General features: G+C 42.2%; 1 protein-coding gene across 2 annotated transcripts in view; it reads right to left on the reverse strand.

The window, feature by feature from the left end:
- The window catches only part of pde7a (phosphodiesterase 7A), a 180,766-nt gene that overhangs the window by 19,425 nt on the left and 143,573 nt on the right, over window positions 1–17,768 (reverse strand). For both annotated transcript variants that reach the window (XM_063064360.1, XM_063064369.1), the window contains one exon: window positions 7,768–7,899. In XM_063064360.1, the coding sequence (XP_062920430.1) occupies window positions 7,768–7,899 (132 nt within the window). The remainder of the gene's footprint in view (window positions 1–7,767; window positions 7,900–17,768) is intronic.

Genomic DNA, 17,768 nt, shown 5'->3' on the forward strand with positions numbered 1-17,768 from the left:
AAAGAAATTTCTCCGCATCTCTGTTTTGAAAGGGCGCCCCTCTATCCTGAGGCTGTGCCCTCTTGTCCTAGACTCTCCCACCATTTGAAACATTCCTTCCACGTCTACTCTGTCCAGGCCTTTCAACATTTGAAAGGTTTCAATGAGATCCCCTTCATCCTTCCAAATTCCAGTGAGTACAGATGCAGAGCCAACAAACATTCCTTGTATGATAACCCTTTCATTCCTGGAATCATCCTTGTGAACCTCCTCTAGACCCTCTCCAATGCCAGCACATCTTTTCTAAGATGAGGGGCCCAAAACTGTTCACAGTACTCAAGGTGAGGCCTCACCAGTGCCTTATAAAGCCTCAGCATCACATCCTAACTCTTGTATTCTAGACCTCTTGAAATGAATGCATATGCCTTCCTCACCACTGACTCAACCTGCAAGTTAACCTTTAGGGTGTTCTGCACAAGGACTCCAAAGCCCCTTTGCAACTCAGATTTTTGGATTTTCTCCCCGTTTAGAAATAGTCTACACATTTATTTCTACTACCAAAGTGCATGACCATGTATTTTCCAATATTGTATTTCATTTGCCACTTTCTTGCCCATTCTCCTAATCCAAGTCCTTTTGCATCCTGCCCGTTTCCTCAACACTACTTGCCCCTCCACCAATCTTCATATCATCTGCAAACTTGGCAACAAAACCATCTATTCCATCATCTAAATCATGGATATACAGCATAAAAAGAGTGGTCCCAACACCGACCCCCATAGAACACCACTAGTCACTAGCAGCCAACCAGAAAAGGATCCTTTTATTCCCGCTCACTGCCTCCTACCAATCAGCCAATGCTCTAACCATTAGTAACTTTCCTGTAATACCACTGGCTCTTAACTTGGTAAGCAGTCTCATGTGTGGCACCTTGTCAAACGCCTTCTGAAAGTCCAAATATCCACTGCACTGCCTTTATCTATCCTACTTGTAATATCCTCAAAGAATTCCAACAGTTTTATCAAGTAGGATTTTCCCTGAAGGAAACCATGCTGACTTTGTACTATCTTGTCCTGTGTCACCAAGTGCTCCATCACCTCATCCTTAACAACTAGCTCTGACATCTTCTCAACCACTGAGGTCAGGCTAACTGGTCGAATTTCCTTTCTGCTGCCTTCCTCCTTTCTTAAAGAGTAGCTAATTATTGCTTCATCATATTAGCTACTTTTTCAATAGATCATTATGACCTGATGTAATTATTGTATGCCTTGTTTTTGTTTTATGTTGTGCCCCAGTTTTAATATTTAGTCATCTGCAGGTTTTTTCTTTAAAGTGGTGCTCTTTTCTGAGCACAAACAGGCTCTGCAGAACATTAAATTGATTTTTGAACACCACTCATTTGCTGTCATTCAGAAATATGTCTAATTTATCCAGTCTGCTTCATTGCATGGGAATCTGATGTACCCAAGTATAACTTTAGTAGCTGCTTTATGATTTTCTTAACAGAACGAACACAAATAAAATCATTGTCAGATAAATGCTCACATTGCAAGCTAAATCCAGCCTATTATTAAATCAATTAGATTGTAGGTTTCATGGTCAGCAAAACATTGTAGGCCGAAGGGCCTGTAATGTGCTGTAGATTTCTATGGTCTATTAAGACTATTTCCAAGTCATATTGTTGCACAAAATTTTATTGAAATATTCAATAAATTCACCATATTACTAATTTGAACGTCAGCTTATCTCAATCTATGCAAAAATTAAAATGTTTCATTAATATTATGTCTTTGCATATGGTTGTCCAACTTATTTGATTATATTTTGTCATCCTCTTATTTACATAATAATTACATATAATGCCCTGGTTCATATTTCTTTCCCGTTATGCTGTATGTATTTCATTTTGCGCTGTTCTGTGTAAGCTGCTTGTTTTCAGCTTACGTTTGGGTTATTGTTGAAGACACGAGATGAGGAGAAATGTGTGCCATCCAATTAGGATGGTCGAATTGAAGGGGAAGTTTCTCTGGTGAGAGACACTAAGGTTGGCTTGGGGTTTTTTTTGGTTCGAGGGATGAAGAGAGAAGATGCCAGAGGTTGTAGGATTGAACCCAGAGTGGGACAGTGATTCAACGAAGCCTGTGGTGAGATCGATTGAGGATCGGTGACTTGGGGAAACTGAGCTCCAACTTGTTTGACTGTTTCACTAAAATGGGCCCTTTTTTTTTGTTTTTTCTTTACTAACCCTTTAGTCAAATTAAGAATTATAAAGATAAATCTTTTAATTCTATGCAATGTATTCTGTTATTTCTTGGCATTCATTTGTAGCAGGGTAGCAAATTACACAATATCCACACAAACAGAGGGTTTGGGGTGGGCTCGCACCTCAATCTCACAAGTTTGGTGGGCCGGAGATTGTCCTCCCTAGACCTACACAGCCAAGGAAACCAAGGTGTTTCATACATATAAGAGGATGCTTTGTAATAAAACACAAGGTTCCATAAACTTGAAGAATACTACTCCAAAAACAAAATACCTGATCTACATATATGATAGGTATACTTCGAGATGCGTTCGGGAAGTCAATCAAAAACAGAGGTAATCACATGTGAGGCTCACATCATTGACATTCACTGTTTTACACAAGTACCTATTTTCCAACTGATTCAATACTTAGCTCTTACACCAGAGGGTGCTATATGCATATGATCTTCACAGTTACTATTGATGTTGATATACAGTATATGGATTAGTTGTAGAGAATAATATGCAGAAGTTACACCAATGTCTCATTTACAACATACAAACTGTATTTGCATACCATGTTCTACAAGTGCATAGTTCAATTAATGATACCGTGATTAGTGATACCTTGAATTCGAAGAAGGAAGTCTGAGAATCTGAGTGGGAGTGCGGAGGAAGCCTTTTTTTTTTGAATTTTTCGTTTTTTTTCCATTGGCATTCAGAGAGGCGGGACTGCACAGGTGTGTGACGTCGGGCAGTGAAGCGTGGAAGATTTAAAAGGACAGAAATCCTGCTTTGGGTTTAATTCAAAGAAGGAAGTCTGAGAATTGGAGCGGGAGTGCGGAGAAAGCCTTTTTTTTTGAATTTTTCGGGTTTTTTTCCATCGGCCTTCAGAGAGGTGGGACTGCGCAGGCGTGTGACATCGGGCAGTGAAGCGCGGAAGATTTAAAAGGAACACAGCCTCATACAGCGGGCAGCGTAGCTTGCGGGCTACAGAGTGAGCCGGGAGCAGAGTGAAGGCTTAAGGGCTTCGGCTCAACGGGCTTAGGCGGAAACGGGCGAGGCGAGGAAGGTTTGGTATTCATTTTTTGTTGTTATTTGAGGAGAGGGGCAGTATGAGTGTGAGGGCAGTTAGTTGTTCTCGGTGCCGGATGTGGGAGGCCCTGAAGTCTCCAAGCCTCCCGGACGTCCACATCTGCGCCAGGTGCGCCGAGATGCAGCTCCTAAGGGACCATGTTAGGGAACTGGAGCTGCAGCTCGATGACCTTCGTCTGGTCAGGGAGAGTGAGGAGTTGATAGAGAGGAGTTACAGGCAGGTGGTCACACCGGGGCCAGGGGTGGCAGACAAGTGGGTCACGGTTAGGAGGGGGAAGGGGAAGAGTCAGGTAATAGAGAGTACCCCGGTGGCTGTGCCCCTTGACAATAGGTATTCCTGTTTGAGTACTGTTGGGGGGGACAGCTTACCCGGGGGAAGCGACAGTGGCCGTGCCTCCAGCACAGAGTCTGGCCCTGTAGCTCAGAAGGGTAGGGAAAGGAAGAGGAGGGCAGTTGTAATAGGGGACTCGATAGTAAGGGGGTCAGATAGGCAATTTTGTGGACGCAGTCCAGAGACCCGGATGGTAGTTTGCCTCCCTGGTGCCAGGGTTCGGGATATTTCTGATCGCGTCCAAGATATCCTGAAGTGGGAGGGTGAGGAGCCAGAGGTCGTGGTACATATAGGTACCAATGACATAGGTAGGAAAAGGGAAGAGGTCCTGAAAGGAGAATATAGGGAGTTAGGAAGGGAGTTGAGAAAAAGGGCCGCAAAGGAAGTAATCTCGGGATAACTGCCTGTGCCACGCAACACTGAGAGTAGGAATGCAATGAGGTGGAGGATAAATACGTGGCTGAGGGATTGGAGCAGGGGGCAGGGATTCAAGTTTTTGGATCATTGGGACCTCTTTTGGCGCAGGTATGACCTGTACAAAAAGGACGGGTTACACTTGAATCCTAGGGGGACCAATATCCTGGCGGGGAGATTTGCAAGGGCTACTGAGGTGACTTTAAACTAGAATAGTTGGGGGGGTGAGAATTAAATTAAAGAGACTAGGAGAGAGGAGGTTAGTTCACAACAGGGGGATGGGAACAAGTGCAGAGAGACAGAGGGGTGTAAAATGAGGGTAGAAACAAAAAGCAGTAAGGTGATAAGTAAAAGTGGCAGGCCGGCAAATCCAGAGCAAAAATCAAAAAGGGCCACTTTTCAACATAATTGTATAAGGGCTAAGAGAGTTGTAAAAGCGCGCCTGAAGGCTTTGTGTGTCAATGCAAGGAGCATTTGTAACAAAGTGGATGAATTAAAAGTGCAGATTGTTATTAATGAATATGATATAGTTGGGATCACAGAGACATGGCTCCAGGGTGACCAGGGATGGGAGCTCAACATTCAGGGATATTCAATATTCAGGAGGGATAGACATGAAAGAAAACGAGGTGGGGTAGCATTGCTGGTTAGAGAGGAGATTAACACAATAGAAAGGAAGGACATTAGCCGGGAGGATGAGGAATCAATTAGAAATGTGTGCAATAAAGGAACAGCAGTTATAATGGGTGACCTCAATCTACATATAGATTGGGCGAACCAAATTGGTAAGGGTAAGAGGATTTCTTGGAATGAATGCGGGATGGTTTTTTGAACCAACATGTCGAGGAACCAACTAGAGAGCAGGCTATTCTAGATTGGGTATTGAGCAATGAGGAAGGGTTAATTAGCAATCTTGTCGTGAGAGGCCCCTTGGGTAAGAGTGACCATAATATAGTGGAATTCTTTATTAAGGTGGAGAGTGACACAGTTAATTCAGAATCAAAGAAGGGTAACTTTGAAGGTATGAAACATGAATTAGCTAAGAAAGACTGGCAAATGACACTTAAAGGGTTGACGGTGGATATACAGTGGCAAGCATTTAAAGATCACATGGATGAACTACAACAATTGTTCATCCCAGTTTGGAAAAAGAATAAATCAAGGAAGGTAGTGCACCCATGGCTGACAAGGGAAATTAGGGATAGTATCAATTCCAAAGAAGAAGCATATAAATTAGCCAGAAAAAGTGGCTCACCGGAGGACTGGGAGAAATTCAGAGTCCAGCAGAGGAGGACAAAGGGCTTAATTAGGAAGGGGAAAAAAGATTCTGAGAGAAAACTGGCAGGGAACATAAAAACTGATTGTAAAAGCTTTTATAGATAGGTGAAAAGAAAAAATTTGGTTAAGACAGCCAGATGGTCTGCATCCCAGAGTGCTTATGGAAGTAGCCCAAGAAATAGTGGATGCATTAGTGATAATTTTTCAAAACTCTTTAGATTCTGGACTAGTTCCTGAGGATTGGAGGGTGGCTAATGTAACCCCGCTTTTTAAAAAAGGAGGGAGAGAGAAACCGGGGAATTATAGACCGGTTAGCCTGACATCAGTGGTGGGAAAAATGCTAGAGTCAGTTATCAAAGATGTGATAACAGCACATTTGGAAAGTGGTGAAATCATCGGACAAAGTCAGCATGGATTTGTGAAAGGAAAATCATGTCTGACGAATCTCATAGAATTTTTTGAGGATGTAACTAGTAGAGTGGATAGGGGAGAACCAGTGGATGTGGTATATTTGGATTTTCAAAAGGCTTTTGACAAGGTCCCACACAGGAGATTAGTGTGGAAACTTAAAGCACACGGTATTGGGGGTAAGGTATTGATGTGGATAGAGAATTGGTTGGCAGACAGGAAGCAAAGAGTGGGAATAAATGGGACCTTTTGAGAATGGCAGGCAGTGACTAGTGGGGTACCGCAAGGCTCAGTGCTGGAACCCCAGTTGTTTACAATATATGTTAATGACTTAGATGAGGGAATTAAATGCAGCATCTCCAAGTTTGCGGATGACACAAAGCTAGGCGGCAGTGTTAGCAGTGAGGAGGATGCTAAGAGGATGCAGCATGACTTGGATAGGTTAGGTGAGTGGGCAAATTCATGGCAGATGCAATTTAATGTGGATAAATGTGAGGTTATGCACTTTGGCGGTAAAAACAGGAAAACAGATTATTATCTGAATGGTGGCCAATTAGGAAAAGCGGAGGTGCAACGAGACCTGGGTGTCATTATACAACAGTCATTGAAAGTGGGCATGCAGGTACAGCAGGCGGTGAAAAAGGCGAATGGTATGCTGGCATTCATAGCAAGAAGATTCGAGTACAGGAGCAGGGAGGTACTACTGCAGTTGTACAAGGCTTTGGTGAGACCATACCTGAAGTATTGTGTGCAGTTTTGGTCCCCTAATCTGAGGAATGACATCCTTGCCATAGAGGGAGTACAAAGAAGGTTCACCAGATTGATTCCTGGGATGGCAGGACTTTCATACGATGAAAGACTGGATCGACTAGGCTTATACTCATTGGAATTTAGAAGATTGAGGGGGGATCTTATTGAAACATATAAAATCCTAAAGGGATTGGACAGGCTAGATGCAGGAAGATTGTTCCCGATGTTGGGGAAGTCCAGAACGAGGGGTCACAGTTTGAAGATAAAGGGGAAGCCTTTTAGGACTGAGATGAGGAAAAACTTCTTCACACAGAGAGTGGTGAATCTGTGGAATTCTCTGCCACAGGAAACAGTTGAGGCCAGTTCATTGGCTATATTTAAGAGGGAGTTAGATATGGCCCTTGTGGCTAAAGGGATCAGGGGGGTATGGGGGTGGAAGGCTGGTACAGGGTTCTGAGTTGGATGATCAGCCATGAACATACTGAATGGCGGTGCAGGCTCAAAGGGCCGAATGGCCTGCTCCTGCACCTATTTTCTATGTTTCTATGTGATACGAAGAATACACAGACTTTTGGGTCAGGAAGGAAAACACGAACTGCACATATCTTCTTATGCTCTTAAGTCTTTTCTACACAACTTTAAACCAAATCTGGGATCATATTTAAAAATCAGTCAAGGATAATATCTACTTTACTTTAATTTAGCTGTATCCAAGCGTATTCATAAATTTTTACCATCACATTGAATTCAGTGGCAGGTACATCTTTGTGATACGTCCCTCGAATCTCACCTGCTCATCCCTCACAGCACCTGGTTCTGAGGTGATGTTGTGGGTTTTCAGGTGCATTGACACACTGTGCTCTTCCCGGTTGTCATCATTCCTCTCCTCCTGCCCCTACTGTAACTACGTCCTGTCAAGTCCTCCCATCCCCCACACATCTTCCATCTCCTGCACCATGGCTTCCATGTTCCTTTGCAAGGTTTAGTTTCTCCACCTCTACTGTAGCCACTCTCTATCATGGAAGCCATGATTGTTAGGTTTTGACACTTTCTGACATTGGTGGTGAGGAAAGTTTCCCAGCTGCATTACATTGAGCTGGATCCTGTTTTGGCTCACGACTCCATAAGTAAAGGATTGGGTTTTAGTGCACGGTGGAACACGAAGGATAAAATCCAGTTTCTTGGTAACTAATTCTTCACTTACATAGCTTTTTTTTAGTCACAAGACAATGAATTTTGGCTCTTAAGCAAATTCAATCAATACTTACCTTGTATAAACTTGCTAGGTAGTGACTGGTTTTGATTAGGAAAGGCTGGTTAACACCAGGATGATCCATGTCATGTGTGGCAGCTCCTAGCAAACCCACCAGAATATCCCATGGAGAAATAGACTTCGCAAACTTTAAAGGAAAAGACAGTCATGCATTTAAGCAAGAATAACTAAAATAGAAATGCTGAATTGTGATATTTTACAAATCAGCATAAACAACCAGCATAAACACGACAGAATCTGTAGATGTTGGAAATCCAAGCAATACACAAAACGTTGGGGGAACTCAGCAGACTAGGCAGCATCTTTGGAAAACAGCAAACAGTTAATGTTTTGGACCGAGACCCTTCATCATAGGGTTGGGGGAAAAAAAAATGAGAAGTCAGGGTCACTTACTCTGACTTCTCATTTTTTCCCTCCAGTCCAGGTGAAGGGTCTTGGCTTGAAATGTTGACTGTTTGCTCTTTTCCATTGATGCTGCCTGACCTGGCAAGTTCCTCCAGCATTGTGTATGTTGCATAAACACACTGGCCTGGATCTTATGAAAGATTATCAGCACTATAATTCATTTACTTATGAAGCAAATTGATTAGCAAACTGCACTATCCACAAATCTGTGTATAGATGTCATTTCACGAGTTTGACTCGTGCTCCTCTGCAAACCTCACTCTATGGGTGCCTTGCAGAGAGATTAAAGACATTGAAAAGTGAAAATGCAGTACTTGCCCACTACACATGGTCTAAAAAGTTGGTGCAGCCCTTTTGCTTGCCCGAGCTCATTCTTTCCCCTTATCCTTTCTAACTCACCACATCACTCTTACGCAGTTTTTCATTTAATTAAATATTCTCATTTATAATTATTAGTTTAGATTCTGCTTCATGAGGGTTGTTACAAGCTGCTTAAGAACATACATCATTGCTTTCTTTACTGTACTATAAACATATTTCCCCACAGTCCCTAGTTATTGTCACCAGTCAAACATCCACAGGTTACCTGTGAGTAGCTGTAGCTGATTGAATGATAGGCATCAGTCCGGCATGGCTGAAGCTCATTAATTACATCTAACCTTTTCATAACCAGTGTACTGTTTACATTTATTTTAAGTGTTGGTAAATTGCATTATTTTTTAAATTGCTGTAAGGCCAATAAGTTTCCAATTTTATTTAATTCATTGAAAGAAATATACAGTATGTCACAATAACTAAATGACTAGGTTTAATTGCAAGGAGAAACTAAATGTTACATTTTCACAATTACACATATACTTTACAAATCTACGTCATTCTTCTCACTCCAAAAGCACGAGGGCCGTACTTGTCCTCAAAACAGTGCAGGAATACTAGTGTCTGTAATTTTGAGGTACAAAAGGCATTTCTAACAGTGTGCTAAATCACTGAAAAAGTACCAGGATTTTCATCTTTTATGTGCAGTCCAATTCCTTTAAAGTGTTACACAAATGAACTACATACGGTAGGTCTAAACCATCAGCAGCAACTTTAAGATCTGTATTCTGCAGAGCAGCATCCAGGGATATTTCTACTCCTAAAACTTGGTGTGAAAGGTCAAAATAAAGCATAGTCCATCAACTGCAATGATTGCTTATTTAAAGCACAAAGTGACAATTATATTTATCTATTCAATTAATTATTTTCCTCCATCATATGATCTGCTGTATCCAAAACTCAGTGATTATCTTGGTAGGATAAATCGATTCAACGCTATTTACTTGCCTCCAAAATGGTCAAGTCAAATCTTTCAGCAATACAAAATTTCTTCTGTTCACCCCTACCTCATTTCCTTCCCAGATGTTAAAAAAGTGAATAAAGGCAATGGGGCAGGGCATGCAATGTTTAAATACTGAATAAGAATCTATCTATGCGCACTATATATATATATATATATATAGAGAGAGAGAGAGAGAGAGAGAGAGAGAGAGCATTTGCTGTTCGCTGATATTTTGTGTTCTCTGTTGACTTTGTGTTTAATTTCACTGTGAAAATGTCAAAAAGAGCTGCAGATACCCCTATGAGTAACAATGAGAAGGAAGCCTCTATTATTATCAATAACACAGAAAGTGGAGTTATTGCAGAAGTTTGATTGTGGTGTGTCTGTGCGGCGTCTTACTGAAGAACATGGTGTCAGAACTACCACTGTATATGATTTAAAGAAACAGAAAGACAAGTTACTGAAGTTTTATAGTGACAGTGATGACCACAAACTAATGAAAAATAGGAAAACAATGCATAGGGCAAAAAATGAAGATCTTGACAGTGTGTTGATTGAGTAGATTAGAAAACTAAGAAGTGAACGTATGCCACTGTATGTCATGTTGATCATGAAACAAGCTAGAATATACCATGGAGAACTGAATATTGACGGTGAGTGTCAATATTCAGAGTGTTGGCTGCAGAAATTTAAGAAGCGTCATGATGTAAAATATCTGAAAATCTGTGGTGAAAAAGCTTCTGCTGATCATGAAGCAGCTGAAAATTACATTGACGAATTTGCCAAGATAATATCTGATGAAAACCTTAGCCCTGAACAAATTTACAATGCTGATGAAACAGCTTTGTACTGGTGCTACGTTCCTAGAAAAACATTAACAACGGCTGATGAGAGAGCACCAACAGGTTTTAAAGATGCTAAGGGCAGGTTAACTATTCTTGGGTGTGCCAATGCAGCAGACACACACAAGGTAAAGTTGGCAGTCATTGGAAAAAGCCAACATCCGAGATGTCTGAAAGGTGTACGCAATTTACCTGTGCATTATTATGCAAACAAGAAAGCATGGGTAACCCGAGAAATGTTTTCTGACTGGTTCAATAACCACTTTGTACCAGCGGTACGAGCTTATTGCAGGCAAGCTGGACTGGAAGAAAACTGTAAAATTTTATTGTTCCTGGACAACTGCTCCGCACATCTCCCTGCCGAACTTCTTGTGAAAAGTGATGTTTTCGCAATTTACTTGCCCCCCCCACTGTGACATCTATATTACAGCCTTGTGACCAAGGAATTTTATGCTCCTTGAACAGCAAGTATAAAGACTATTTTTTGAATTATATGCTTTCTGCAGTCAACAGAGGAGTAGGAATCCAAGACTTCCTGAAAGAGTTCAATGTTAACGATGGCATTTACACAGTTGCTAATACTTGGAATGATGTTGATAAATTAACATTAACAAATGCTTGGCACAGACTTTGGCCTACAACGATGTACGATGCAAATGAACCTACAGATCAAGACTTGAAGGATTTCGTGTCACTAATGAGAAGATGATGATATCAAACCTCGTAACTTACGCTAAAATGTTATCGAACAAAAGTGCAAATAAGTTAGAGGAAGCTGACATCGAAGAAATGCTGAACATTGACAATGATGCACCTGTTGTGCATTCCTTGAGTGATGGTGAAATTGCTGAAATGGTGCTAAATACAGATAAGCATGTAGTAGTGATGATGCCATAGTGAACACAGGTGAAAAAATCCCCATAGACGATATGGTGAAAATGTGTGATCAGTTAATTGCTGGCCTTGAACAATGTGCATTTACCAGTGAGCAAGAGATTATGGCAGTTTTCTCAGTTAAAGAGAGATTGCTTAGACATAAACCTATGTTAATGAGACAAATGACACTTGAAGAAGTCTTTAAATATGCCATCTGTCGTCGTGCTGCTTCATAACTTGAGAATCCTGTTCCTGGCCCATCAGGTACCTGTAGACTATTTAGCTTTGTTTGCCAGACGTAATGCAACTTAACTAGTTTAGTTTGAACCTGTATATGTCCTAGAGTATTTATGTCATCTACCATGAGTTTGATTTGGTTCGTTTGAAGCTGTATATTTTTATGTTTTATTGAATGTTTAATAAAACTGTAATAGTATTTATAGTCTTTATCCCACATAACTATATGTCTTGTGTTCACTGTTGACTGTGTGTTTAATTTCACTGTGAAAATGTCAAAAAGAGCACGGATCGGGAAAACCCAGAAGTTCTCTCTCCAGCACTCACTGTTTAAGCATGCACAGACTTTTTTCTTGTCATTATTCCCTAAACAATACAGTATAACAACTATTTACATAGCATTTACATTGTATTAGGTATTATGAGTAATTCAGAGATGATTTAAAGTATACGGGAGGATGTGCGTAGGTCAGGAGCGCTCCCGGGTCCTAAAGTCCACCCGCACTGAAACAGGTTAATTATCAATATAATTATCAATTTTCTAAAATCTGAAAAATTCTGAATTCCGAAATGCAACTGGCCCCAAGGATTTCAGATAAGGATTGTGTATGTGTGTGTGTGTGTGTGTGTGTGTGTGTGTGTGTGTGTATATATATATATATATATATATATATATATATATATATACACATACACACACACACACACACACACATATATATACACACACACACACACACAATTTAAAAAAATAAAATTTTGATTAGTACCAAATGTACAAGTATTAGATAACACAATGAAAGAGATGTTTTGAGATGTTTTGATATGATTTAGTGATAAAATCTGAATATAAATGTGATGAGGTGATAACATTTATGAGCAACTCAGATCAGAGGAAATGCAAAATGCCTTAAAGAGTATTTGATACAGAATTAAATTAACAAAAAAAATCAATGTCTTTACATTCCTTTCGCATTAACATTTTGCATTCCTTTCTCCAGACCCACAGTTATATTCCTCTTCCATTTTTGAATTTTAATTTTATTCCAAGCTCTGATGAAGTCAATGAACTGTAATGTTAACAATTTCTCTCCACTTTTGATGCCTGACTTGCTGGTATTTCTCTTATTTTCTGTTTATATTTCATTATTCCATACTGACAGCTGACACAATGAATCTGTAATTTCAAGCTAATTACCGTATACAGTGGATTCCAGATAATTAAGCCATCAGTTAAATTGGGGCAGCCACTAATTTTTGACAACTCTTTAAAAAACAAAAGACAATCGAGAAAATAACAATGACTCCCTTCGTTTACTCGGGACAACATGCCACTTAATTAGGACAGAGACTGTTGCCGAACAGTATCTAAGAAGCATTAGTCGTGCACACTTGTGTTACTGTTAAGACACTGCACTGTGCTTAGAGTGAACAGTGTTTGTTGTGCGTGTGTTTGTCACTGTCACTGATAGTTGGTGAGAAATAAGCAGCAAGACAATTCAGAACAGTTTTGCTCACTGGTTTCAAGCATTCAGGCTTGCAGATACCAGAAGTGGCCAGGAGTGAAAATGAAACAATATCAGAACTTCAACCAGTCAGGAGTTATGAAGAATTTGAAGATATAGACAATCATCCTCAACGTTGCAATGAAAATGAAGAGCAACACATGCAAAATGCTGGAGGAACTCAGCAGTCCAGGGAGCAACTATGGATAAAAAGTACAGTAGACTTTTCCGGCCAAGAACTTTCAGCAGGACTGGAGAGAAAAAAAATGATGAGTACATTTAAAAGAGAGGCAAGAGAAAAACACAAGGTGATAAGTGAAAATGTGAGGGGGAGGGGTGAAGTAAGAAGTTGGGAAGTTGATTGGTGAAAGAGATAAAGGGCTGATAGGAGAGGACAGAAGGCCATGGAAGAAAGAAAAGTGGGGAGTAGCACCAGAGGGAGGCGGTGGACAGGCTGGGAGATGAGGTGAGAGGGGAAAAGGCGATGGGAAATGGTGAGGTGGGGGGGGGGGCATCACTGTAGTTTGAAAAATCGATGTTAATGGCATCAGGTTGGAGGTTAACCAGACAGAATCTAAGGAGTTATTCCTCCTACCTGAGTGTGGCTTCATCTTTACAGTAAACGAGGCCGTGGATAGACATATCAGAATGGGAATGGGACGTGGAATTAAAATATGTGGCCACTGGGAGATCCTGTTTTCTCTGGCAGACAGAGCGTAGCTGTTCAGCGAAACGATCTCCCAGTCTGCGTCGGGTCTCGCCAATATACAGAAGGCCACATCGGGAGCACCGGACGCAGTACATCACCCCAGCCGACTCACAGGTGACAAGTCACCTCACCTGGAAGGACTGTCTGGGGCCCTGAATGGTGGTAAGGGAGGAAGTGTAAGGGCATGTGCAGCACTTGTTCCGCTTACAAGGATAAGTGCCAGGAGGGAGATCAGTGGGGAGGGATGGGGGGGAAGAATGGACAAGTGAGTCACGTAGGGAGCGATCCCTGCAGAAAGCAGAGAGAGGTGGGGGGAGGGAAAGATGTGCCTAGTGGTGGGATCCCGTTGGAGCTGGCAGACGTTACGGAGAATATGTTGGACCCGGAGGCTGGTGGGGTGGTAGGTGAGGACAAGGGGAACCCTATTCCTAGTGGGGTGGCGGGAGGATGGAGTGAGAGCAGATGTGCGTGAAATGGGGGAGATGTGTTTGAGAGCAGAGTTGATGGTGGAGGAAGGGAAGCCCCTCTCTTTAAAAGAGGAGGACATCTCCCTCGTCCTGGAATGAAAAGCCTCATCCTGAGAGCAGATGCGGCGGAGATGGAGGAATTGCAAGAAGGGGATGACATTTTTCCAAGAGACAGTGTGAGAAGAGGAATAGTCCAGATAGCTGTGAGAGTCAGTAGGCTTATAGTAGACAACAGTAGATAAGCTGTCTCCAGAGATAGAGACAGAAAGATCTAGAAAGGAGAGGGAGGTGTCGGAAATGGACCAGGTAAACTTGAGGGCAAGGTGAAAGCTGGACGCAAAGTTAATGAAGTCAACGAGCTCAGCATGCGTGCAGGAAGCAGTGCCAATGCAGTCGTTGATGTAGCGAAGGAAAAGTGGGGGACAGATACCAGTATAGGCTTGGAACATGGAATGTTCCACAAAGCCAACAAAAAGGCAGGCATAGCTAGGACCTATCAATGCTTTCTGCAATCTTCGACAATCCTCTACACTATCTACAACACCACCAACCTTTGTGTCGTCTGCAAACTTGCCAACCCACCCTTCTACCCCCACATCCAGGTTGTTAATAAAAATCACAAAAAGTAGAGGTCCCAGAACAGATCCTTGTGGGACACCACTAGTCACAACCCTCCAGTCTGAATGTACTCCCTCCACCATGACATTCTGCCTTCTGCAGGCAAGCCAATTCTGAACCCACCTGGACAAACTTCCCTGGATCCCATGCCTTTGGACTTTCTGAATAAGCCTACCGTGTGGAACGTTGTCAAATGCCTTACTAAAATCCATATAGATCACATCCACTGCACTACCCTCATCTATATGCCTGGTCACCTCCTCAAAGAACTCTATCAGGCTTGTTAGACATGATCTGCCCTTCACAAAGCCATGCTGACTGTCCCTGATCAGACCATGATTCTCTAAATGCCCATACATCCTATCTCTAAGAATCTTTTCCAACAGCTTTCCCACCACAGACGCAAGGCTCACTGGTCTATAATTACCCGGACTATCCCTACTACCTTTTTTGAACAAGGGGACAACATTCGCCTCCCTCCAATCCTCCGGTACCCTTCCCGTGGACAACGAGGACATAAAGATCCTAGCCAGAGGCTCAGCAATCTCTTCCCTCGCATTGTGGAGCAGCCTGGGGAATATTCCATCAGGCCCCGGGGACTTATCCGTCCTAATGTATTTTCACAACTCCAACACCTCCTCTCCCTTAATATCAACATGCTCCAGAACATCAAACTCACTCATATTGTCCTCACCATCATCAAGTTCCCTCTCATTGGTGAATACCGAAGAGAAGTATTCATTGAGGACCTCGCTCACTTCCACAGCCTCCAGGCACATCTTCTCACCTTTATCTCCAGGCACATCTTCCCACCTTTATCTGAAGGTCCTACCTTCACTCCTGTCATCCTTTTCTTCTTCACATAATTGAAGAATGCCTTGGGGTTTTCCTTTACCCTACTCGCCAAGGCCTTCTCATGCCCCCCTCTTGCTCTTCTCAGCCCCTTCTTAAGCTCCTTTCTTTCTTCCCTATATTCCTCAATAGACTCCTCTGATCCTTGCTTCCTAAACCTCATGTATGCTACCTTCTTCCACCTGACTAGATTTTCCACCTCACTTGTCACCCATGGTTCCTTCACCCTACCATTCTTTATCTTCCTCACTGGGACAAATTTATCCCTGACATCCTGCCAGAGATCTCTAAACATCGATCACATGTCCATAGTACACTTCCCTGCAAAAACATCATCCCAATTCACACCCGCAAGTTCTAGTCTTATAGCCTCATAATTTGCCCTTCCCCAATTAAAAATTTTCCAGTCCTCTCTGTTTCTATCCTTTTCCATGATAATGCTGAAGGCCAGGGAGCGGTGGTCACTGTCCCCCAGATGCTCACCCACTGAGAGATCTGTGACCTGACCCAGTTCATTACCTAGTACTAGATCTAGTATGGCATTCCCCCTAGTCGGCCTGTCCACATACTGTGACAGGAATCCGTCCTGGACACACTTAACAAACTCTGCCCCATCTAAAGCCTTGGAACTAATCACGTGCCAATCAATATTAGGGAAGTTAAAGTCACCCATGATAACAAGCCTGTTATTTTTGCACCTTTCCAAAATCTGCCTCCCAATCTGCTCCTCTGTATCTCTGCTGCTACTAGGGGGCCTATAGAATACCCCCAATAGAGTAACTGCTTCCTTCCATTTACTGACTTCTACCCATATTGACTCAAAAGAGGATCCTACTACATTACCCACCCTTTCTGTAGCTGTAGTAGTATCCCCGACCAGTAATGCTACCCCTCCTCCCCTTTTCCCCCCTCTCTAACCCTTTTAAAGCACTGAAATCCAGGAATATTGAGAATCCATCCCTGCCCTGGTGCCAGCCAAGTTTCTGTAATGGCCACTACATCATAATTCCATGTATGTATCCAAGCTCTCAGTTCATCACCTTTGTTCCTGATGCTCCTTACATTGAGGTACGCACATTTCAGCCCTTCTACCTTATTACCTTTACACCGTTTATTCTGCTTCTCTTTCCTCAAAGCCTCTCTATATGTTAGATCTGGCTTTACTCCATGCACTTCTTTCCCTGCTCTATCGCTCCGGGTCCCGTCCCCCCCTGCAAATTACAAACCCCATTTCCAGAAAAGTTGGGATATTTTCCAAAATAGAATAAAAACAAAAATCTGTGATATGTTAATTCACATGAACCTTTATTTAACTGACAAAAGTACAAAGAAAAGATTTTCAATAGTTTTACTGACCAACTTAATTGTATTTTGTAAACATACACAAATTTAGAATTTGATGGCTGCAACACACTCAACAAAAGTTGGGACAGAGGCATGTTTACCATTGTGTTACATCACCTTTCCTTTTAATAACACTTTTTAATCGTTTTGGAATTGAGGATACTTATTGTAATAGATTTGCAATTGGAAATTTTGTCCATTCTTGCTTGATATAAGACTTCAGCTGATCAACAGTCCGTGGTCTCCGTTGTCTGATTCTCCTCTTCATGATGCACCATACATTTTCAATAGGAGATAGATCTGGACTGGCAGCAGGCCAGTCAAGCACACGTACACTGTGTCTACAAAGCCATGCTGTTGTAGCCTGTGCAGAATGTAGTCTGGCATTGTCCTGCTGAAATAAGCATGGATGTCCCAGGAAGAGACGTCGCCTTGATGGTAACATACGTCTCTCTAAAATCCTAATATACGCCTCAGAGTCAATGGTACCTTCACATACATGCAACTCACCCATGCCGTGGGCACTGATGCACCCCCATACAATGACAGATGCTGGCTTTTGCACCTATCGCTGATAACAATCTGGATGGTCCTTTTCCTCTTTGGCACGGAGAACTCGACGCCCGTTTTTTCCGAAAACTAGCTGAAATGTGGACTCATCTGACCACAGCACACGGTTCCACAGTCTTTCGGTCCATCTGAGATGAGCTTGGGCCCACAGAACTCGCCGGCATTTCCGCATAGAGTTGATGTATGGCTTCCTCCTTGCATAATACAGTTTCAAGTTGCATTTCTGGATGCAGCGACAGACTGTGTTGAGTGA

The sequence above is a fragment of the Mobula hypostoma genome, chromosome 1 (assembly GCF_963921235.1).
Source record: "Mobula hypostoma chromosome 1, sMobHyp1.1, whole genome shotgun sequence".
NCBI lineage: Eukaryota > Metazoa > Chordata > Chondrichthyes > Myliobatiformes > Myliobatidae > Mobula > Mobula hypostoma.